At 41.6% G+C, this 24,572-nt stretch overlaps 1 protein-coding gene across 13 annotated transcripts in view; it reads left to right on the top strand.

Moving 5' to 3' along the window:
- TCF4 (transcription factor 4) overlaps nucleotides 1-24,572 on the top strand; it is a 341,209-nt gene that overhangs the window by 118,498 nt on the left and 198,139 nt on the right. For all 13 annotated transcript variants that reach the window (XM_084780519.1, XM_084780533.1, XM_084780534.1 and 10 more), the window contains one exon: nucleotides 1,755-1,851. In XM_084780519.1, coding sequence (XP_084636645.1) covers nucleotides 1,755-1,851 — 97 coding nt within the window. The remainder of the gene's footprint in view (nucleotides 1-1,754; nucleotides 1,852-24,572) is intronic.

Here is a 24,572-nt window from a genome sequence, read left to right as displayed (position 1 = left end):
ATGAATGCACACAACCATAGTCCCTCATGAGTACACACACACACACACACACACACACACACACACACACAAACACACACACACACACAAACACACACATGCATACACACACAGAAGCACACCACATGAGTATTTAAATACATATATGTGCCATATTGGTGAATAATATGAATCACTGCATTACAATTTATGTCCCCAGATCCAGGAAGTTTTACAAGACAGGTGTCTGTAGACTCATATAAGGTGCCCTTGCTATGTCTCTTTCCTCCTATCATCAAGTGGTGATACTATCTTCTACACGAAGTACTGTGCTGACAATTAAGTTAGGTAACCCATATTAAGTTTGTAGTGTACTACCTAGGACGAGAACATTTCATAAATAGTGAACATTATACAACTCCTGGGTGGGTCTCTAATGTATGGCCTCTAATGACAAATGAAAACCCTAGCAGGGCTGGACTGCAACAGCACCCTGGTTAATTTGTCACGAGTGAGGAAAGGGGAGTGAAAACAGAGTGGCATGTCCTGAGGGTCTCTGTCCTTCTGAGTGAGGTGATGTGACTTTTTGTGGGTCTCACAGCATCCGTCTGTCATTGTGGGCAGATTCTGCCCTTTGGCTAACACACCAAACTGATGCCCCTGAGTCAATTTGACTTTGAGTTTATGGACAGTTTGACCAGCTGAGCAGACCTCTGCCTACCTCCTTTCTGGTCACTCAGTGCTCTTTAATAGACTAAGATTTGAATTGAATGACACAGTTAGGTTTTCTTTTTAAACTCTTTCTTATATGTTATTGAATTTCTCCATTGAATTTAAGTGATTGGAAAGCTTACGAACAATATATTGATTTTAAATGTCCAACATCATTATTATAGTGAAACTTTTCTTCAAAAACAATTCCCCTTAAAATTGCTTTTGTGTGGCATATTTTGTTTATCGGCATAAAATAGCGATTTATGCTGAAGCTTTAAACTCAATGTATTACTATTGTGTGTGAGTGTGTATATGCAATCGGAGAAGGGCATTCACGTGTCACTGCCCAGATGTAGAGGTCAGAGAACAGCATGGCGGGCTTATTTCTTTGTTTCAATTTTTCATGGATGCTGGAGGTTGAACTCAGGCTATCAGGTGAGCTCAGTGGCACCTTTTCCCTCTGAGCCACCTCACAGGCCCTGTTCTGATTCTTTGATGATTGTTCATAGTTCAAGTATGATATTCCTCACATTCTTCTGTGCTAATTACTAATATAATGAGCCATTCATTTTGCAGGTGCAACAGGAGCTAAAATAAACATTTGAAACTGTAACATTGTAAGCCAAATGTTGCTTAAACAGCTCTACCTTGCTTTTGCAAGAGGTCATGGCAGGCTATGAATCACTTCTCCTTGCTTTAACGTAGGTTTTGAGAAAAAAAAATAACTTTTGTTATACACAGCTTACTTCATAGGTGTCTGATGTTTTAGATGTATTATTTCCTTGAATCATGCCAACAGTTTCCTGAAGTTAGCATCGTCATCAGTGTATCACTACTTCACAGCTAGTACTGTGGGAAACATTTGAGTTCCGGCGTTCTCTCTATCCTGCTATTCACATGAAGGTCCAAGTTCTTACAGTGAGATTTCACGGGGCAGATAATAATGGACTCCGGTTCCTTTTGGTAGGAGAGGTTTCAGTATTGAGGTGTGTTTATGTGTGTATTTAAAAATATAAGCCCAGGAGCCTTACTCTGTTGTTGTTATTATTATTTTTTTTCAGAACTATGGAGACGGGACTCCCTATGACCACATGACCAGCAGGGATCTCGGGTCACACGACAATCTCTCTCCACCTTTTGTCAATTCCAGAATACAAAGTAAGAAATGTTTTGTATTAACATGTACTGTTGGAAAGCTTATGTTTTGCTGTGGAAGAGAAAATGTGCTTCAGTCAGACATTTAGTTTTTACGAGTGCGACTAGTAAGTTAGTTTACTGTGATGCTCTTAAGTGATAGGAATACCATTCATAAATAAATCATAATAAAATGCCTGTGACTGTTGGCTAACAGAATAGCAAGCACTACAAGAGCTAAGTTTTACAAACATGGAATTAAAGACTTTCAGGGATACACGATCTGTGTAGACTTGCATCTTCAAACGTCTTGGAAAGTGTCACTTAACAATAGGTAGTGCAGAAGTTGAAGTGGCAAATATTTGTGATAAAATATTTGACTTTGTGATTGACAAAGACACGTTGTCAGAGTGACTTCTTTAGGTTGGATTGTATGATCTGGTTGTGTTTTTTTTGTCAGGGTGTTGACTGTCTAGGTAAACTGTCTAAGTAGATTGTCTAGGTAGACCTCATCCCGTTCACTTCACAAAGGCTGTGTAGCTGCTTGCAGTTCAAGTCTGTCTGCAGGTTTCTGTCATGCCTTACAGATTAGCCTCGCTGGCATATTTCTCTGCTTTTGACTCCTCGGTCGGGATGTTTGTTCAACAGCAGTAAACCTGAGCAATGAAAGGATAATTCATAATGGCTTAAAAGGTCCCAGCGGCTGGCTACTTCCTTTTGATTGAAGACAATGATTTCAGTTCTAGTAAATGTGAGTTCTTTACAATATTAGGGAACCTTTCAGACTGGCCAAATTTTATCACAAATCTGTCAATAAACGAAGTCCAATTTCATGACACAAGCTGTTGGACCGTTCTCCAAGGAAAATACTGAGCAATAATTATATCGTTCGGAGACTGTAATTGCAAATGCTTTTCAAGAGTGTCCTGATTTTAAGCCTTGGAAGCTATGCCAGTTACTTAAGATGTTGATGGTCCTTTAATCTCAGTCTTTTCTTTTTTAAAAAACTGCTATCAAATCAGGTATTTAACACAATGTTGTTTTTAATGGATAACATTTAGTTTATGCCTCTGAGCGTCTTCACTGATTACCACAAAATGCTGTTTGATCCAGGTTCTAGTTGTTGGTTGCTTCTTTTCAACTTCAAAATGATAAGCTTGATGTTGAAGTCTTAGTTTTTAACTAAAGCAGGAGTCCCTAGTTGTTTTCAATTATTGGTGAAAAATAAATCAGTCCTCAGCTAACTCAAGCTATGTGGAGGCAGGTGACAAGGTATCTGCTATCTTAGATTTTATAGGATAAGTTTAGAATCTTTGGTGTCAGTAGGCATGGCTTTAATACCTGTTGCTTTGCTTCTCTGTTCATTTTCACCTGTGTTGGATAGAGACAGAGATAGAGTTAAGGAAGTGACCTGAGAAGTAATGTGAAGGGAACAGCCAAATTTCATTTAGAGACATCTATAATTATTCTCTGATGAGCTAAACTGTTGTCTCAATATCTAAAACATGTTGGCCACTTGTGTTTAGAAGTTTGGTGTGTATGTGACCAAATTTAAAGAGCAGCCTGATAGATTAATGTTTCATAGGAAAACATACAACTGATTCAAATAATTGCTATTTTCCCTATTTCTTTACTGACAGCTATTTCACAAACTAGTTTTAGATCTGAACCATTTAAACATAAGTGGGCTGACACTATTGCCATGATTCTTTTTGCTGGGTTGTTGTTTAAGTTGAAAACTCATGTCAGCGTCTCTCTTTCATCTGTCTGCCTTCCTTCCCATTAAACTCTTAGTCATGGAGGCCGAGACAGAGTCGTGCATTGTGATGGGAAATGCTGCCATGTGGGCGAGTGTCCTGCCCACTGTTCTCAGTGCAAAGGCTTCTCTGTTAGATAAGCTGTCTGGTCTGAAACATGGCTCCTTATTGTTTACAAACTGCGACATTTTCCACCTCAAGCAGATTTTTGCACAGAAAAGCATTGTGCTTGGTCTAAATGGTTTATCTGACATTAACGGGGCAGTGTCAGACTCGGGTCAAGGCAGTCACCATAAGAGGGGGAGGTGACTGTGCAGTGTGCAAAAAGACACAAAGAGAGAAAAAGACATTGAAACAAGTAGGAGATGCCTTACATTTTTAGTGTAGAGAAGAATTAGAAAATATTTTTTAAAGAATTGTGGATGCTGGCGCTCTGAATGCGCCTGCTGCTTCTCTGATTTCTCACATCCCAGACGCCCTCTTGATTGGCTTGGGCATCTCAGGGCCCAACTCTGGGAACAAAGAACTTCTTTAAGTTTGCCCAGTGTGCTGAAAGTACTTTTTACAATGAGCCTGTTTGGGTGTTACATGCTTTTTTATTTTTTTTCAGATAAAAACAGAACATGATTTTCAAAAGATTAAAGACAAGCAATTTGCAAACAGAGGTGAAGTTAAGATCCCCTGCTGCCCAGCAGTTTGCACTCTTAGAACTGTCCTGTTGAATCCCGAACGTTCCTTGTGTTTAACCTGTATTCTAATGCTGTCACCTTTGTGGGCATTCGCCTCAGACTGAAAGAAGCCCTCAGAATCTGCTAAAGGCTTTGGGCAATAGTCCACTCTTGAATCTTTAGCTGGTTCTCATTAAAACTACAAAAGATTTCTTTATATTTCAAAGACTTTATTCTGCCATGTCACATTAGGGTAAAAGCTATAGCATTGGAAATAAATCAGCCACTTTATTGGAGCAGGATTCTCTATTGTCAAATCAATCAAGGCTGTGACTGAATTAGGCGTCTGCTACAGAAATAAGTGACACTAATTTTACGGGAAAGAGTTATTAACTGCAGATGACCTGATTTCTTTCTTTCTTTTCTTTTTCTTTTTCTGGTAACTGTTTACTTAAGAAGTTTTACTTTATTTCAAAGAAAGGAAAAAGGACTGTGTCCCTTCTCCCTTTCTGAGTGCATTATTAGGATCTATTTTCTTTTTGATGCCAATGCTCTATTTTAGTGACACGATACAGTACTTATTAACATGTCTGCCTGAAAACTTCTTTATAGCAAAGTCTTGTTTTCACAAGTCTCAACTTTTAGAATTCATATGAACAATCTTTTATAAATGCTATAATTTTTATAAAATAAAATAAAATTTTTGGTTGTACCAAAATAACACAACTCAGTCCATTTTGTGTCTTTTTCTTAAAATTCTGGACCAAATAAGATATAACTGATAGAAATAAAAGTGATCTTATTGTTTTTTTTCTTTTAGAAATAAGTGTTAATCTGAAAGTAATTGCCCCCATCTCATGATTGCAAAAGCCCTGGTCTAAGTACAGATGAGCACATGTTTGTATATACATGAGTGCACACGTGTGTCTGTTATGTCGGGAGAGCAAATGATCCCCTTGGCTCCAGGTTGTGTTTAGGAGTGACCTTTCTAGCTGCGGTTGTCATACATACAGTTTCATTAGATGATGCTATGTCAGCCCCACACAGGACATACACCTAGTCAAAAGGCAAACTTCTGCTAAAACAAAATGGCATGTCTGGCTTTTTCTTTTTGTTTTGCTATGGGACAGGCTCTGAGGGATTGAGAGAGTACAGTGCACGGGCCAACTGGTAACTTCCTCTCTCACCTGATGTTTGCTGTGGACTAACTTACTGCCTTCCTCCAAGACGACAAAACAACCCACTTGCCTTAGATGTGATCCAGTGCACTGATTTGTATATGGAAGAGACGATTCATATTGATGCATTCCTCATCTGTTGGAAACTTCTTTGCTGTGTTTATGAAGCAGCTTAATTAAACCTTCACAGGTGGTCAGTTGGATAGCTTTTGGATAGAGGGGCATACACTTCAGCGTGATGTCTTTAAGAGGATTATTTATATGTTTTAGAATTGTTGGAAAATCCTGGCAAGGAATGCATACAAAGAATATAGATTTTTTTCAGAAGTGGTCTGCTTTTTAAATTTTTGTTTCTTCCTATATCAAGACAGTAAATTTGGTCTTTGCCAGGCATCAACCTTTTGAAAGCTATTGCCTGAGTATTTTAATAATGGCAGACGGTGTAATTTCCGGATGAAATGTCTTGATCTAAGGAAAAGTGGAAGCATGTATTTTCTATTGTCCCAGAGTGTCAGTTGAAAACCGCATTGTTGGAGGATAAGTGCGCCTGTTGCCCGGTGAGGGTGTATCCATGAACTGGGCAAGGGAGATGGTGAAAAGTGATACTTTTTCCCAGTTGCTTGCAGCTTCAGCGTCAGCTGCTGCACTTTCCCCATGTCCCAGTGTGAGTGGCTCAGTTTCCTAGCTGCGGTATTTGCGTCTAGTCCTTAGTCAGAATGTACCAGGCCAGTGAATAACTCACCACCAGAGTCACTGGTTTTAAACTAGCTCAGCGGAACATTTTACTGTGGGATTAGACGGAGGATTCGGGAAGAAGTGAGGAAAGCTGCTGGCTTACGGGATGACCTTTGAGTCTCATCTGGGTTAGCCGTTGGTATTTTGATTTGGTTACTGTGGTCATATTGTGACAGCTGCTGGCTCATTATAATTCAGTTCCACTGCTCTGTTTGCCTAGCAGGAATATTTAGGTTTGTATTAGTTCAGAGTGTTTATGGCTACCGTGAGTTTACCCCAGCATAAAGGTGAAGCATTGCAAACGAGTTTGCCCCACTCCATTGGCAGAGGCTGGCCACGCAGACTTCCTGTAAAATGACACCTTTTAGAAGACGCCTAGTGTGCTGTTTCTTTTCAGTGGAAGATGGAAAGTACCCAGTGACCTGGCTTTTATGAGGAAAACTGTCTTTGGAAATCTTCATGTCCAAAGGGAAGCATGACCGCAGAGAAGCATCATCTTTTCAAAGCGTGGGTAGTTTTACTAGCCCACTCAGGCAGATGGGTTTTTATAAGCCCACTAGGTCAGATGTAGAAATGTAAATATTAATGAACAGCAAAAAGCCAACTCTGGAAGGTCTTGTTCCCTTTCAAAGTATTCGGAAGCAATTAGATGAGCAGGCCACTTTTAAGTTCTTTGATGTTGGGCATTTGTTCTTTAATGCCTGTAGTATTATTTCTGTTATTATTATTAATCATCATCATCATCATGCTTGCTATGGGATTGAACTTAGTACGTTATATGTCCTAGCAAGCACTCTGTCACAGAGCTATGCTTCCAGTGCGTGTTGTTTTGTTGTTGTTATTTGTTTGTTTTTGTTGTTGATTTATTTTTTGCTTTTATTTTCTGTATGTGTCTGCTTAATGGCATTTCTCATCTTGAGTTAGTTGTCTAGTTGTCATTTCTTATGTGTTGGGCAGATATATGGCACCTGTGATTACAGATAGCAGGAGGCTTTGATAGTGTCCTTATTTGATTTTACTTCCTTTGCCTGGGAGTTTTAATTCCTTTTTGTTGCTTTGTTTTGTTTTTCGAGGTGAGTTTTGATTCTTTTAGGATGTTAAGCTGTCTTCCTGAAATACTGAGAACTGTGACAATGTGAGTGTCGTGAACTATGGGGACTGTGATGGTGTAAGTGTCGTGAACTATGGGGACTGTGATGGTGTAAGTGTCGTCTTTAGTGCAATCAGCAGCTCTCACTGCTGTGGTAAGCCTGCGTCTCCCCCTTTGTCCGCTGCCTGCCTGGGGTGCTTAGGCCTTCCTGTCCTCTTTTCACTGAGGAAAGACGAGCCCATTGCAAGGTCTCTGTGGCAGTTTTCTAATGTAATGGTCCTGTGTGCTCTCACGTGTCTCCTTATGACTATGGCCTGTATTTTATCACTAGAAGTGTTTGTTTCATTGCTGTTCTAATCCCCTCACCCCTATTTTATAAGCACTTTCAAGTAGGCCTTGTGTTTTCCAAATGTAAACTTTTAAAAAACTTTTAATAACTTTGCTGGGTGGTGTGCATACCTTTAATCCCAGCACTCGGGAGGCAGAAGCAGGCGGACTTCTGTGAGTTCCAGGCCAGACTGGTCTACAAAGCAAAGTTCCAGGACAGCCAGGGCTGTTAACACGGAGAAACTCCATCTCGGAAACAAGAAAGAAAAAAAGAAAAATTGAATTTATTTTGTGTGTGTGCACATGTAAGGGTGTATGTATGAGTGTATATGTACCATAGTGCACATATGGAGATGAGAAGAGATGGGTCTGTCCTTCCAACATGTGTGTTACAGGAATTGAACTTGCTCATTAGGTTTGGTGTCAGGTGTCTTTACCTGCTGAACCATTTTCCTGGTCCAAAATGTAAACTTCAAAGCCAAGTCTCTGCTAAATTTTTTTTTTTAATATCTCCACTTGATGCAGACCTGCAATTCAGAGGTAGATCTAGGATAAAAACGAGAGAAAGAGTGTTCTGCTCTAGGCCAGCATTGGGGTGGTCATTCAGGATATCAAGAACTGGCCCTGAATGGTCTGAGACAAAAATAACCCTAGAAACCAGATATTTGAGGATTAAGCCCCAAATGAAATGCCCATAAATTAAGAGTCTGCTCTAGATTCTACTAAACTAAAAAGAAAACCCCTGTACCAGAACCGGGCTGATTGAAATTCAATTTTTATTTTATAGTTGTATATCCTCAGCTGTACGAAATATGCTCCTGTTGTTAGGGTATGGGTTTATATTCTGGTTTGGTGGACCCCAGATTGTTTGATGTGTAAGGAGAAGCAAGTGGAATCAGTATTATTTTGAAAAGCCATTGAGGAAGTTGATGGTTCCCAGCATTCAGATAACTCACTTCCTGCTGCCCAGTCAACAATCACCTCTGTCACTCTTTTCAGTGGTCTAGTTTCCTTTCCGTTCTGGCTTCCCCTCTGTAGTGCAATGGGTGTCATACTGTGTCTGTGAAAGACGTTCACAGTTAGAGAAGGTTTACAGAAGCTGGCTTTAGGAAAGTTAGAAGAACTGATAACCAGAAAAATGTGCCTTGAAAACTGCAGGCAACAGAGATATCTAGGTCCCCTAAGGACTGTGGAGAGTTTCTATGGAAGGCTACTCCTCTCTCTACTGGTGTGGTAACTCAGCTGTTAGAAGCCCAAGTATATGGTGCACAAGTGCGAGACAGCTTGGGCCACACGCTGAGACCATGCCAGAAGGAGAAAGAAAAAGTTACTGATTCTGGAAGAAAAAAAAAAGATATCATTTAAGGTTCCTATGCAAATAATTCATCTATATCTGATAGGAATACTTGTGCTCGAGGTACTGGAAAATTTGACTAATGGTGGCTTAATTCCTCTCCCCCCCACCCCATGTTTGGTACTAGGTGCGGCTAGAATGTGTTTGCAGGTCAGTGGTTTCACGGCTGGTGGCTCTGTGATTCTTTTGTCCTTCTCATTGTCTCAAAATGACACACAGCTTCTGTCAAGATTGGTAAGGATAGGCTTAGTAATATGTGTCCCTTTCAGCCCTGGCTCCCTGAGTCTCTACCTGTCTCTGGTTTTTGGGTACTGGGCTGGGTGATAGCTACGGATGTGGTAAGTCCATGGCCTCTTCAGTGTGACCAGACAAGAGTGCAGGGAATTTATAGTAGACTGTTTGATCCATGGTGTACATTTTAAAAAGCACCTTCTTATGATTTATTTAATTTTATGTATATGGATGTTTTGCATGTATATATGTATATGCACCATATATGTACCTGGGACTTGTTGAGGAAAGATTGAAGAAAGATCCCCCGGAACTGGAGTTAAGATAATTGTGAGCCACCATGTGCATGCTGGGAAGTGCTCTGTGAGAGCACTAGGTACCCCTAACCATCAAGCCATCTCTCCTGTCCCCATAGTGTACATTTTGAAAGAGAAAAGTATGTCCCTTTTCACCCAGTAATTTTGAAAATCGAGAGCACAGTTTCATGCAATACAGTATAAAACTGTGAACCCAGTTTTGGTCAGTAAATGAGAACAAAAGACAAGTAGATTCAGAGCAGATAGATGAAAAGGTGAGGTTGCTGCTGAGTTTGAGGCAGGGTGTTCACATTTACCCCTGGGCCTGAGCCTTCACTGGGCAGGTCCTTGAGCAAGTTAGCAGGCAGCCGGTTGCCACTTTGTCTGCTTTGATCAAACTCTCTCCTTTAGATCTCTGCTTTTCGGCTCTCCAGGCTGTCAAGAGTATTTTGTCAAGTAGCTGGCCTATAGTTTCAGCCAGCAGCCTGTGCCCCTAGTCTTTTTGGTGCTCTCTTTGGCAGCTCTCTTTTGCAGCAGAGGCTTGGCACTCTGAATGTGCTACTACGAGCCGTAGGCCGAGAAACTCTCTCCCCTAGATCAGCCATTCTCCACCTGTCTCTTGCAACCCCCATTGGTGGTCACATGACCCTTTCACAGGAGTCTCCTAAAATCACTGGACAACACAGACATTTACATTGCAATTCATAGCAGTAGCAAATGTACTGTTATGAAGTGGCAACAAAATCAGGTTTATGGTTGGGGCTCACCATAGCTTGAGGAGCTGTGTTAAAAGCTCTCAGGGTTAGGAAGGTTTAGAACCACTGTCCTAGGGAGAATCACTCAGTCTCCAGGGACGTCACCTCCAGCAAAGTGTCATACTCTGAAGCAGCCAGAGAAGAATGCCCGCCCTGGGTGGCATGGTGGGAGCCCGTCTTTTTATTTCTTGTGCACATAACTTTACTTGCTGATTTTTAACGTGAAGGATTAGGTGTGCCAGAAGACATTTAATCCTGGACAACATGCCAAGACTGGATAAAATTGTGAGGCCAGGCTCCAACATTTGGCCACCAGTTTTCCAATTCTACTGAACAGGACTGTGGCATGAAATAGGCCAGGGCTTTCTGTCTATAAAGGTAAACAGAGTGGGAAGTTCAACGGTGCTGTGTCATTTAGTAGTGAAGTGGCTCTTTACAGTGTACACTGGGAAGACGGTGTCTCAGAATTTGGCATTTAATGTGCCTCAGAGAGTTAGCTAGTACACTACTTGACAGACTCTGGTGGTCGGTATTAAATACTGAATTTCTTTTAAAAATACCATTGGGGTGTAAGCGTGCCATGGTACATCTGGGGAGGTCAGAGGACAGATAGCTTTCAGGAGTTGGTTTTCTCCTTCCCCTGTGTGTTCCAAGAATCAAATTCAGGTGTCAGGTTTGCACACATGTATGCCTGCTAAGCCATCTTATTGGCCCCTACATACTGAATTTAACACTTTCTTCATTGTTGCTCAAATCCAGGGAAGATATTGGTGCAGTGTCTACTAAAGGCTGTGTGTCTTCCTTAGGTGCTCTGCTGATGTCCCATAAACATGTGACTATTGTCTGTGCTCTTGTGGTGCCTCTTTGGGACCCAAGAAACTGATATTTTAAGCATGGAATACCTAAAGACTTGTCATGGGATCTGCCCCTCTTTGGGGCTATTACAGTGATGCAAGATACACTTTGGTAGCTTTCTGGCTATGAGTTGAAAAAATATAGAGCCTTTGAGTCTTGAATGATAACAGTTTAAAAACACCTTTATTTTCTAATATGGACAGAGCAGAAGGTAGAGGCTGGTGGGCACGGGATAGTAGCCCAAAGCGGGAAGGTTTCTGTCTCAGCCTGTCCACAAAAGCCTTTATCCTATGAAATAAGCACCTCATTGTGACAGCTTGTTAAATACAGATGTGCCCCTCCAGCTGTTTTCCTTTCCATTTTAAAGGTTCTCAGTTTCATCTTTGCATGTGACCGAGAGGCCCTCATGTTGAGTCAAAGAGACTGGCCAAAACACCAGGTTTATTCGGCTGCAACTGAACAGTGGAATCACTAGTAGAAACAAGGCTCTTTAGGCAGCAGGACTTTGACAAACACCTCGCATGTTCTTCGGGATGCCCTGGAGATGTCCCTGCTCAGTGTGTCTCTAGAGAAGCTTGGCAGGGAGGGTTGCCACTGTGTGGAGTGGGGCTGCTCTTCCCTTCACTCTTAAGAGTTGCTGAGGCTGATGGAACATGTAGTATGTTTGTGTGGCTCTAATTCACTGGATCTCATTTCCTTCCCTTTTGTAGAACATCATACCTAGGAGCCAACCAGTGCAGTGGGTATGGGACATACACTGAGCCAGCCAGTGCAGTGGGTATGGGGCATACACTGAGCCAACCAGTGCAGTGGGTATGGGGCATACACTGAGCCAACCAGTGCAGTGGGTATGGGGCATACACTGAGCCAACCAGTGCAGTGGGTATGGGGCGTACACTGAGCCAACCAGTGCAGTGGGTATGGGACGTACACTGAGCCAACCAGTGCAGTGGGTATGGGGCATACACTGAGCCAACCAGTGCAGTGGGTATGGGGCATACACTGAGCCAACCAGTGCAGTGGGTATGGGGCATACACTGAGCCAACCAGTGCAGTGGGTATGGGGCATACACTGAGCCAACCAGTGCAGTGGGTATGGGGCATACACTGAGCCAACCAGTGCAGTGGGTATGGGACGTACACTGAGCCAACCAGTGCAGTGGGTATGGGACGTACACTGAGCCAACCAGTGCAGTGGGTATGGGACAACACTGAGCCAACCAGTGCAATGGGTATGGGACATAGATATTGAGCCAACTATTGCAATGGATATAGGGTATGGACTCATTGAGCCAATTAGTGTAATGTATTGGACATATATTGAGCCAATCAGTGCAATGTATGGGGGCATACATTGAGCCAAGCAGTGCAATGTGTATGGGACATATATTGAGACAAAAAGCTCTTCACAGATGGAACTCAAACATTTTTCATCTTCTCAATGATTGTTTATTAATCACCTTTGAATTTTTTGACCTGTGGTTATTGATAGGAAAAATGATGAGGAGGCATCATTGTAAGTTGGTGTAAACTACAGGTTTTAATGGTTTATGTTCAAATACAGCATTGAAAGCTTTTGTGTGACTTGAACATAACCCAAAATATCCAATATGTGGGAAGTGGTGGGTGGTGAGGCAAACAAGAACTCTGGTCTCTGGGTACTGCTGGTTTTAACATCAGAATATCATGCGGTGGCTGCCTTACTTTGCTCAAGTCCCCTTAGTGCTATTGATGGAATTAGTCATGTGAGTAGATGCTGTGTCTGAATGAGGTAAAATGAAAACCACCTGGTACTTACACTTAGTTAATGCAAATTATTAGTTACGCCTACAGTTACTTTACATGAGCTGTGGGTTTTTTCCTTCTCTTTTTATTTTTATTTTATTTTTTTACATATCCATTAATATTATTATACATACACACAATAAACTACATATAGCAAGAAAAACCACGAAACAATCAGGAATTATATAGATTTTACATTCATAGTGCTTTGATTGTTTGTTTTGGGCAACCTTGGAGAAAAAAACATCTTTCCTATGTTGGTGAGGTTTTCCTCCTTCCTGGTGCCGGCCACGTGCAAACCTGAGCATCATGTAGTGAGGCTCGGAAGAATGTGGAGATAAGTTATGTGCCACTTCGTCATTGGCTGTATTACAGCTTAATACAAGTAGAGAGGACATAATAGCTGACGGTATTTGGTAGAGGAAATGGGTAGAGAGCAAGTGAAGGAGGACAGAAAGAGACACATTGAAAGACTTTAAAAACATTGTTCTCATCCTAGAATCAGATCTTCCAGGCATGTGTTAGCATACTGGGTGCTAGCTTTGTGCCTTTTACTTACCTTGGCTACTTGGACCAACTGTATTCTTAACAGTTCGGCTAGCGAATCTAAACGCTTCAGCTGCCCGCGTAAGCACTTTATGTGTAACAGATTCTATTTAATTGGGCAATGCTCATCAAAGAGGGAACTCTACTAGTGGCCCTATCTCCTCTGGAACTTCCAGAATGTTCGGAAATGGGCCTTTTATCCATATTTTTAGCACTTTAAACAACTGGTCTCTTACGAGAATTAAATATGCATTTTGTTTAGTTGTTAGTGTTTATTTCACTGTAGTGAGTTTTACTACCCTTTATTTATGATGGCCTCACACATATGAATTCAAAATTAACATACAGTGATCCCAAATATTTTCACTGTTTTGGAAGACCACTTCAGTGGAGTGGGTGATCACTGTGATCTAATTGTTAGGACAACAGCTAGAAAACAGCTAGGGCATAAAATCATGAAGACCTACTAAGGATGGGGAGCATCCTCAGGATGAAGACCTACTAAGGATGGAGAGCATCCTCAGGATGAAGACCTACTAGGGATGGGGAGCATCCTTAGGGAACAACGGGTTCTATGTATTCATGCTTTTCTATGCAGAGTCCCCAGTCACTTGAAACTGAGTTGACAATCAAACCTGAGAAAGTGGCGTCACTCAGTCTTCCTAAGGTACCCAAATGGTTAACAAGATTTTGTCGCTGAATTTTCACGAGTTTCATTTGCTTCTGAAGTAAAAATTTACTGCTTTTCTCTCAACTGAGCTGATGGTAGTTTACCAGTGGAATTGAGTTCACACCTGCTCTCTCATAAAAAGAAGCCTCTTTGTGACTTTACACATCCTCAGAGCAGACCAGAGAGAACACCAGTCCCCACAGTCCTTACTCCACATGGGGGTCTCCTGTACATTGCTTTAGGGAAACTGCATGTATAGACTGGCCCTCATTTTCTGATTGCCTACAGCTCAGTGAAACGCCTGAGCTCCCTACCCTCCTCCAGGTATGTGGCTGTAGAAATGCATTTGGACTGCAGTTGGCAGTGGGTCCACATTAACTCTGTAAAGTGTGCATATGGGGAAATCTTTGCATTTGCTAAGCCATTTAGCTGCTCCAGACATGGTCCGTTAGTCAGGCAACTTACGATAGCTTCTCTGAGAGCTCTAGTTAAGGGGCAGAATGTGTAAAGTGGTGTAGGCTTAGGTGGATAATTAATAATTAGCGCAGGCATCTTAGGTTGTAATAGAATATATAAATGTCAGTTGCCGCTAAAAGTTGTGTCAGCACGGATCACCTTTCTTTGCCTGAGCGTCCCTCCCACCAAAACAACAGAACTCTTCCAGTCTGCATGAAATGTCTTCACAGCTGAAGAGGACTAATTTCCTGTCAGTCACTATTTCCCTTGGTCATTACGATCAGGTATCATATCTTGGTGGTCTGATGTAATTGAAAGCATTATATGTGGTTTCACCATAGATGGCAAACATCTTCTTAGAAAAAAAGTATTTTGATATATACTAATATTTGGAGACCATTCATTTAATCAAGAAACTAGCTTCACCCTTCCATATTATCCAGCCCCCTCCCCATCAACAATGGGGATGGTTAATTTGGTAAGTTCAGCACAAATAGTTATTTAGAGACGGAGGCAGGGAGCTTTTTCTAGTGGCTAAGTTGGAAGGGGGAGAGATGATAAAATTGATTGCAAGTTCAGTTTTGGGCTTGGCTGTGTCACGAGCGGAATTTACACCTCACGGCTTAGCTGTCTTGGTTTTCAGGCACAGAGGAAATGCGCCCTGACAGCAGTAAGGGAAAGGGCAAATCATGTATTTGTGAAAGTGCAGGGGAATATCTTACTACTTAAAAACTCGCACTGACTTCTAGAGAAGTAAAATTGATGTTAGCAGGGTATTCGCAATGGCCGGGCACACCCCATTGATCCCTGCATTCAGAAAGCAGAGGCCTGTGAGTTCGAGGTCAGCCTGGTCTACAAAGTGAGTCCAGGACAGCCAAGGCTACACAGAAAACAAAACAACAACAACAACACACAAAAAAACAAAACAAACAAAAAAAACCTGTCTCGAAAAACAAACAAACAAAACCCAACATTTCTTGCAAGGTGATTGGTGAGCCTCATACAGCACATAAATTCGTGACAAAAAGTGAGGAGCCAGAGGCAGCAACTGTACCCACATATTTCCCGTCCCATCAAGAAAAAGCAAAAGTGTCACCAGAAGTGTAGTTCCTGACCATAGCTCGATAGCAGCTAGTCAATTCTTGTTTGATTTCTAACAATTTTTTTTTTTTAACAAACGCCCACCTGGAACTCTGAGCGAGGCTGTTGATGTAATCATCTGTGGTCTTTAGCTCACTCAACTGGGTATTGACTGAGTCAGCCTAGACTTTGAAACAGACAAGTGCTTGTCCTTGGATTATATCTTAAAGACTGGCTGAGTACTGTCCAGGTACAAGGCGAATTGCCAGAGCATACAGATGTCTCTGTAAAGAGTGGAGCTGGAGGCCACGTAAGCAGCCCCAGGCCTAGTTCTCCAAAGGAAGAGCTGACTGGCTCAGCTATAACAGGATTCCAGCTCCAGAGAAGGGAAGAGCCTCTCCTATGGAGAATGGAAGAAGTTGGATTTCCCTTGGAGCATGTGACGAGCTGCTCAAGGGCTGGTTTTAAATGGTGGGAGAATGTGATCCAATACAGTTTGTGGTCTAGAGCAGTCACTCACGCAGATGTGAGGATTAGAAGATTAGCTGGGTGGTGACTACAGCAATTTCAAGAGGAGGAGGTGAAAGACCGAAGTGAAATCAGAACCAATGGCAGTGTGGATTTGAGCCCTACTGAGCTGCTGGAAATGGTGGGGCTTAGGAACTGATGGGGGAGGGAGAGGTTGTCTTAGGCTTCCTGGGGGGTCTGTCTGGCTTGGGTTCCCATTGGATGATAGTGTTACTCATTAAGATATACAAAATGCAAATCCATTATGAGGGACTATTGGTAGGTCCGCTTTTAGACATAAATTTTTTTTTAAAAAAGATGTTTGTGGGAAGACAGATTTGTGGTTCTGGGTCAGGACTGCAGATTTGGCAAGCAGCATCCTATACTTAGCAGTGAAATCACAGAGAGAGAGATAAATTACCCAGCCAGAGAAAAAGGAGCATATTTTCTGATTAATCATTTGGTTTTCTACAGACTTTAAATTGAAAAAAACTAAATCCTCTATCTTATAAACCTTTATTCCCCCTACAAACATGGTATCTTTAAGTAAACTAGTTAATTCTTATTTAATCAGTAATCACTTTCAGTCTTACATTTAATCACTGATCATTAGCATGATGTTCTTTACTATTTTTCCCTTACCTCCCTTTTCCTTCCCCTCCCCATACCTCTTCTTATCTGCTCCATCTCTTCCCTCCTCGCTGTGGGCCTCCCCCTCCCCGCAGATCTCACTGAAACTCAATTTACACATCATTTTGGGAAATCATGATGAATTCTTAAAGAAAGAAAGGAGTTGAAACCTCTTTTTTTGTGTTGTATGTGTTTCCCTTCCTACACAGGAGTTATTCTTCCCTGAGGCTGTAACACGGTGGTGCATGGATGACACTGTGACTAATGTGGGTGTGAGTGAATGAACAAAGGAATGCACACCAAAAGGCACTAAGTTCTCTGCTTGGCTTCTCCTTACATTAGGGAAGACTTTGTTGACGTGGGATTTAGTTCCATCAAGATATCTCTGCCTTCAGAAAGTTCTCAATTCCATTGCTCCTGATCATTGTTTCTGTACATTTGGTGGAATGAAAATCCTAAGTTTCTTCAAAAATATGATTAGAAAACATTTGCTACCTTACAGAACATGATGTCCCCACATTGTGTAGTTTTTCCTAGTGGGCTGCCTGGATTTTATGTTAGCTTGATACAAGATAGAATCATTTGGGAAGAAGGAACCTCAATTGAGAAAATGCTCCCACCAGATTGTCCTGTAGGCAAGCCTGAGGTCTCCTCCTCCTCTTCCTCCTCTTCCTCCTCTTCCTCTGCTTCCTCCTCCTCCTTCTTCTTTTTTTAAATTTTAATTGATGTGAGAGGGTCCAGGTCACATGAGCTGTGTTACCCCTGGCGGATGGTCCTGGATGGTGTAAGGAGGGAGACAGAGTAAGTCATGAGGAGCAAGCCGGCAGGCAGCACTCTTCCATGCACTCCTCTCCAATTCTCACCTCCAGGTTCCTGTCCTGAGCCTGCCCTGGGTTCACTCAGAAATGGACGATAAGCTGCAAGTGAAAATAACTGCTTTCTTCCCCAAGTTGTTTTTGGCCATGGCGTTTATCACAGCAGTCAAAATGCTAACTAGGGCACCCAGTGGCTATCTGCTGCATACGGTTCCAGTTGCTCTTTCTCTCCGCAAATGCTGAATCAGGGTATAATATTACTAGCTGAAAATTGACCTAAGATTTATTGAAATTATTTAGTTTCCCCCCCCCCCCATTTATTACAACCTGAGCTTTCATGTCTATGTGTGTGTGGTGGGACTTTACATTTATCCTTATCTGACTTCTTACTTTTGGTTTTGGTCCACAAATATGGCACATTTCCATTCTCTCACTCTGTTGCCCTGGGAAGCAGATGGCATGATGCCTAGCAGTGAGTGGTTTTTGGTTTGATTCCATTTCCTAGATGTTGGACCTTATTGGTAATCCTGACTGGTAAGCTTAGCTGACTTCCTAGCTGGTTAAGCTGGTTGCTTTCTCTGATCTGTGTTTTATATATATATTTAAGATAATCACAAAATCTACTGTTTGAGATGAAGTAAATGAAATAATGCATGCACAGTACCCAGAAGAAGACCCAGGCCAGGAAGAAGGTACAGAGCTTGCTCAGCATTGCAGTTGTAGGAGGGGCGGGAATGCTATGGAAGCTGTTTCTATGATTAAAGATAATTTATCAACGTAAGGTAAATAATGTCTTTTAGGTCAGGAGAAGGAATGCTTGTTCTATAACTCAACACATATACCGGGCAGTAGGTAAAATAGGAATAAAGTTTTCAGTGACACCCCACTCCCTAATTATTAGTGTGCTATCTTGTTGGGTTTTATGAAAAAAAAAACTCTGAAAGCAACATTAGTCACAAAACCTTAAAATCATATGGACAACTTCTGGGTGTCCTTTTACCTATGTCTGGATTTAAGCCAGAATTATACAAAGCAAGTCTAGTGTGCAATGACGGTCTATATGAACGTTTGGTTCATGTTAACAATAGATTGTTCCTTTACCAGGGGATGTTTTTATATCCTAGGACTATGAAAATTAGACTCACAAATTTTTAGCAACATAGTTCTGTAACAGACACGATACTTGGAGAGTGATGTGTGGGCTCCCATGGGAATTGTGGGAATATTCCCATTGACAGACATCTAGGCAGACCCAGAGGGAGGAAACGGGTTGATTTCTAACAACCTGTCTTGTAACTAAGCATTGGAGTGCCGTATAGGGCTCAGCAAGGTTAAGTCAACTCAAATTATTTTCATAATAAGAACCACAGTGGTGGCCGGGTGGTGGTGGCACACGCCTTTAATCCCATCACTCGGGAGGCAGAGGCAGGTGGATCTCTGTGAGTTCGAGGCCAGCCTGATCTACAAAGAGAGTCTAGGACAGCCAAGGCTACACAGAGAAACCCTGTCTCAGGAAAAACAAACAAACAAACAAACAAAAAACACAAAGAACTACAGTGTCGAGAGTTACAGGGGACAGCAGCATATAGTTTGCATGATTAGATGCCCCACTGGAAAAACAACTCACTCCTTATGTCTAGAAGAATGACTGGAACACGAGAAGACTCACCATCTTGATGCATCATGCCAGAGTGGGACTTGGGCTTGGATCCAGTCTAGGTTGCTAAGGCAACACACCTAGACTTCCTGTGGTCATTTGTATTTGGATAAACTTCTTGACACATTTGTGGAGACACAAAAGTGCTTTGATATACCTGGCTGCTGCTGCTGCTTCAAATAATAATAATAATAATAATAATAATAATAATAATAATAATAATAATAAAAAACAATAATTTTATTCTGGTTGCTTTCTTGTGTAAGGGTTTTGATCTACTGCCAACCAAGCTAGCGGTTCTGAGAGTTCCGTTTTCATGTTGTCCCATTAGTTAGGAAGCTCTTCTCATTTTCCGTGGAGCTTTTGAAAAATCATCCTGACTTACATGCTATTTTTTGCCTTGGCACCCATTGCCGATGCTGTGTCTCAGGAGAACTGAGATACGTGGCCAGTAAGCCCCGGAGACTGACAGGGTGTAGGATTTAGTCAACTACTACCTTTTCCCAGACTGAAGTAGGGGGTTTTGGATCTTTGTTTTCCTTTTTCTTTTCATAATCATCTATGCACAAATTAGAATCTTAAAAAGAAAACCCACTTCTCCTTTCTTTTCCTAATAATCGATAGCCAAAATACTTACTGGTTTTCCATAGAATTGCCTTATTTCAAAAATCAATTTGTAGACCAACCCGAGTCTGCCTGGGGAGCAACGCTCTCTGACTTCTCAGAAAAACGGGATGGGGAAATTGGAAGCACGTCTGCACATGGTTTAGCAGTTAGTAGCCTGGAAAATGACCTAATAGCCAAGATAGGCTTTGCGGGTTTTTTTTTTTTTACATCTTCATTGTAAGTGCTTGTTTAAAGTTTAAGCCTGTAATTGACTATTTTGCACATTGTTCATTGTTAATTCCTTTCAGCCTGTTATAGTTTTGTAAATGCGCTGCCTGTTAACTTGTGTTGGTGGAAGAACATTAGCGCTGTAAGAAAACCTAGTTAAATGTGGTACTTCGGAATATTTACCAATTAGGACATGAGAGGAGGGCACCGTGGTTTTACCAGTGCACAGGACGCCACAGCCTGCCGAAGAGTGTCTCCCGGATCGTTGCTCTATCTTACTGACACTCTTAGTTCATTTTCCCTTATGGCAGCAAAACCCTTTCTTTAAGTTTTTCTTGTTGCTATCTGTCGGCTTTCTTAAGCCATTCTATTTTATAATGTTTCAGTTAGAGAAATCATTTTATTTTTGATATGCATACCATTGCCATTTACTGTGTTTTGGGGGATGCCCAATAACACTGGTCTTAAAGTAGATGTACTTCCTGGCATTCAGAATGTAATTGCTCAATTTTCATTCCTTAATTCTTCAGTGTATGTGATAAGGATAGCATTTTGCATTGTATGCATAAGCTCTTACTGGCTAATGACGAAATGTTATAAGATGTGCAGTTGGAAAGGAGTTAAGTTCTGCCCACCAGGTAGAAAAGTCCACTAGTGTATGGACATAGTCTCGGGAAATAATGGTGCAGATAGCATGTGATTTATCTGTGTATGGTGAAGAAAGAAAACTAATGATCGTGAATGTGCTGAACGTAGCTCAAGCTATTTATCATCATGTACAAGTGGAAACTTGCACAAAACCCCTCTTGATTAAGTTCTATCTGAAACAAAAGATGTGATTGGAAGTGTAGAATGTGAGACTTATTTTAAGAGCATGACGAACATCCAACTAGCATCTCTAGCAAGTGAGTGGTCAAACCAGACAAGGGAAAGATGGAGGCAGGCAGCTTGATTCGGCCATGCAGATTTGGATGCTCCAAGGGTTTGGAACTATGGGCTGGATCTTACCATCACGTTATGCTATTTTAAACAAGCAATATGCGAACCATTGGTCGAAACACCTATCTCTTCAAACAAAATCTAACAATTGATCCTGGTGGATTAAAGGCAGACTGGGGAGGGGAAGAAGTGAGGGGGGTAGGGGGAAGTATGCAGAATAAGGATGGATGAATATATCAAAATGAAATTCCACAAACAGCTATTTGAAAGCTGGTCTGTGTAAGAATATGTTCACCATGAGAAAAATCCCAACTGTCAGCCGGATTAGAAGCTGAAATGCATAGAGCAACAGTTCAGTGAGAAATGGGCACAGCTCACCTCAAGTGTTATGGAGGGGAGCAGCATCTTTATGGGGAGATGTTAAAATACGGAAGAGAGGAACAGTCGCTCATGAGGTCCCAGTGAAGGGTAATGAGCTGTTTCCCCCAGACTTAACCATCAGCACGTCCAAAAGTGGTTACTCAATCTCTGAGACCCAGAAAGGATCATATGTTGACAAGCAATGGAGACACTGCTAAAACACGAGTGAATTTCTTACCTCAGTGTCTGCAAAGGATGGATGCTAGAAGTGTACATAAATTTCCCAAGGGAGAAGGAAAAAAAATGCAAGAGAAGTCACAAACTGACCTAAAGGGCAGGTGGTGGGGGGAATGAAGCCAGAGAGCTTGGCAGGAGACACCAGCAGATCTTCAGGATGTGCGAAGAGAAGAGGAGGCCAGTAAGGGGGTGTGCCTTTCAAAGCCCACTTGTGGCTTGGTTTTGTGTTGTTTCCATTAGTCTTCGTGTCTCTAAAAATTGTCTGTGAAGGAAATTAGCTAAGCACACCTTTAAAAACTTGTCCCATGTGCTCTTTGTATCACCAAGACATCTGACCACGCCCCCACCCCCCTGCAAAGTTCAGAGCTGTCAGTTAGTCCACTCTGCACAGTCTGTTGTCTTGTTGTTTCTGAGGCATTCGCCACTCGCTGGTTAGTCAGTGTTCACTGCAGCACACCTGTTAGGCTCAGGCTGTGTGCTGGGCTCTGGGATAGTGGGATAGTAGTAGATATATCCTAAGGGCCTTTGAAGTTCCCCCTCCTTCAAGTGCCTTTCTCCGTGACTAATGGTAGACGGAGCAAGAGTTGATCAGAAAACACAAGGAAGGCACATTAATTGATTGGGCTCTCTGTTTCCTCTGAGTAGCGTGTCATCTCACTCTTTCCTACTATCATAGACACAGTTCTCTCTGATGAATGAGTCTTCATTTCTTAGCCCATGACCCCCAGGTTCCCTGAGGAAATAGGACCACATCCTACCATCCTTCAACTATGTTGCTCAGCTGATGTGACTCTCGGTCAGTCACGCGATGCAGATGCGCGGCTCCACCTGCCTACTGTGAGTTCAGGGGTCGTAATTGCAGTGTGGGTCTCTGACCTACATACTGCTTTGAAGTATCTTCATTTTAGTTTCCAAACTGTTCATGCAAGGACTTATTTTTAACTCCTCTTATTTCTTTCTCACTTAGTAGAAGTGAGTCATCACCTACTTAGCACCTAATTATTTACCATCAAGATATTTTTACCCCATAAATTAATAACATTTTTGGTAAAAAGCATGATATTTAATATGCTAAAATTGTGTATACTCCCACTGGGGGGAAATGGAGGCTGAAGTGCTCTATATTTTTATATTAAAGCCTCATCAAATTAATAGATTTAACCTGTTTCTGTGCAGGTTTGCTTCTGTGGTGATGTGAATTGGCAGACTTTAATTACATATCCATTCACAGCTTAATATTGTATCTCTCTTCTAAGTAGAAGTGATTTTTCCTATTTTGAAGGAAAGAAATGTGGATAGATTTTTTTTTCTAATTGAAAGATGGGGAAAGCCAAATTAGAGGAAAAATAGCCCTGCACATATTTTCAATTGAATATCCATTATGATTTTCCATAACATACAGCCAAGCTTGAATGATCCTGAGGGAAAGAGCTCTGCCTTTTCAAACTGTTAGAGAAATAGCTAAGTGAGGATGCTATGTAGGCAAGTGGATTCAGGTTTTCTTCTCTCCCCCGCCCCCTTTGGTGGCATTGAAACCCAGATTGTCAAAGACCCTAAGGACTTGCTTTATCACTGAATCTCACACGTCAGCCCAAGATTTTGTTGCAGTTTCTAATATCATTTCCACTGTCCTGTGTGACTTGTTTTATCCTCTATGGGGTGGGATGGGGTGTGCATGTCCCTGCGTGTGGAGACCAGAGGTCAGGTTTGGGTATTTAGATCCTGTCTATCTTAGTTTTTGAAACAGCTGTCACTGGCCCACAGCTCACCTAGTAGGATAGTGTGGCTTGTCAGCAAGCTTCAGGGATCCACCTGACTCCACCTTCTCAGCACTGGGATCCTGAGTGTGCACTGCCTTTCTTAGATTTAAAAAAGTCTCTACCTATCACCTGTCTGTCTGTCTGTCTGTCTATCATCTGTTATTTATTTATTTATAGTGTATCTGTCTCTTACACACACACACACACACACACACACACACACACACACACACACATGGGAGGGTGGCACTAGGTCATCATGCTACATGACCAAGAACCCTTATGACTTGCAACCTTGCTGGATTATTTTTTTTTCCTTTTCTCCATAATTTTTTCTGGCTTATTTTCCAAAGGTCCTGGAGATGGAATTCAAATCCTTATATTTGTGCTTTACCGATGGAGCCATTATCTCAGTCCATAATAATAAAGGTCTACATGTTCTAGAAAGGAACTGAGAGCTCAAGTTGTGATTTCATCCTTGTGAGGTTTTTGCGCTTGCTGCTTAGTCTGCAAGATGGTGGGCAATAAGAAAATTTGGTGCCAGTTCCCCCTCACCTTTAGGATGACAGAGCTGAGTTTGTCTGTTGCGCGTTTTTTTCACATGCATGGAGTATTTTAATCACATGGATGTAGAGCTGACTCTGCGCTGCTCAGAGGCACAATACCAGAGCTGCCTTATGGGAGGCTGATGGCTCACATGATTGGCATTGGTAGGAGATCCACTTTCATCTTTAATATTTCACACATTGGCTGGAGAGATGGCCCAGCAGTTAAGAGTGTGTGCTGATTTTTTTTAAAGGACCTAAGTTCAGTTCCTAGCACCCATGTTAAGTGGCTCACAACTACCTCTAAGTCCAGCTTTGGATGGATCTAACAAGCCTGGCCTTCATGAGCACTTGCACCTAGAAATTTTGTGTTTTTCTTCCTTTGCACTTCTCTTAAATTTTATGTATTTAATAAAATCCAGATACATAAAGTCATAAAAAGCAGAAAAATCTATATTTCTTTTTGACATGTGGCTCAAAGAAAAAGAAAATATGCAATTTAGAGTACTGTGCATTTTCTCACATGGATGTCCCCCCTTCATTGTAATTATTATTGCCTGCTTTTATCCAGAATTTTTACAAAGTTGAAAATGCAACCTTTAGAGAGAACCAAAGCTCTTTATTTTAATGACTAAAGTAGTCAGAGCAGTAATCATGGTAAAATTATTTCCCCGGATA

Source organism: Acomys minous (genome assembly GCF_964271855.1).
Source record: "Acomys minous genome assembly, chromosome: 4".
NCBI lineage: Eukaryota > Metazoa > Chordata > Mammalia > Rodentia > Muridae > Acomys > Acomys minous.
This window is presented reverse-complemented; position numbering and strand designations above follow the sequence as displayed.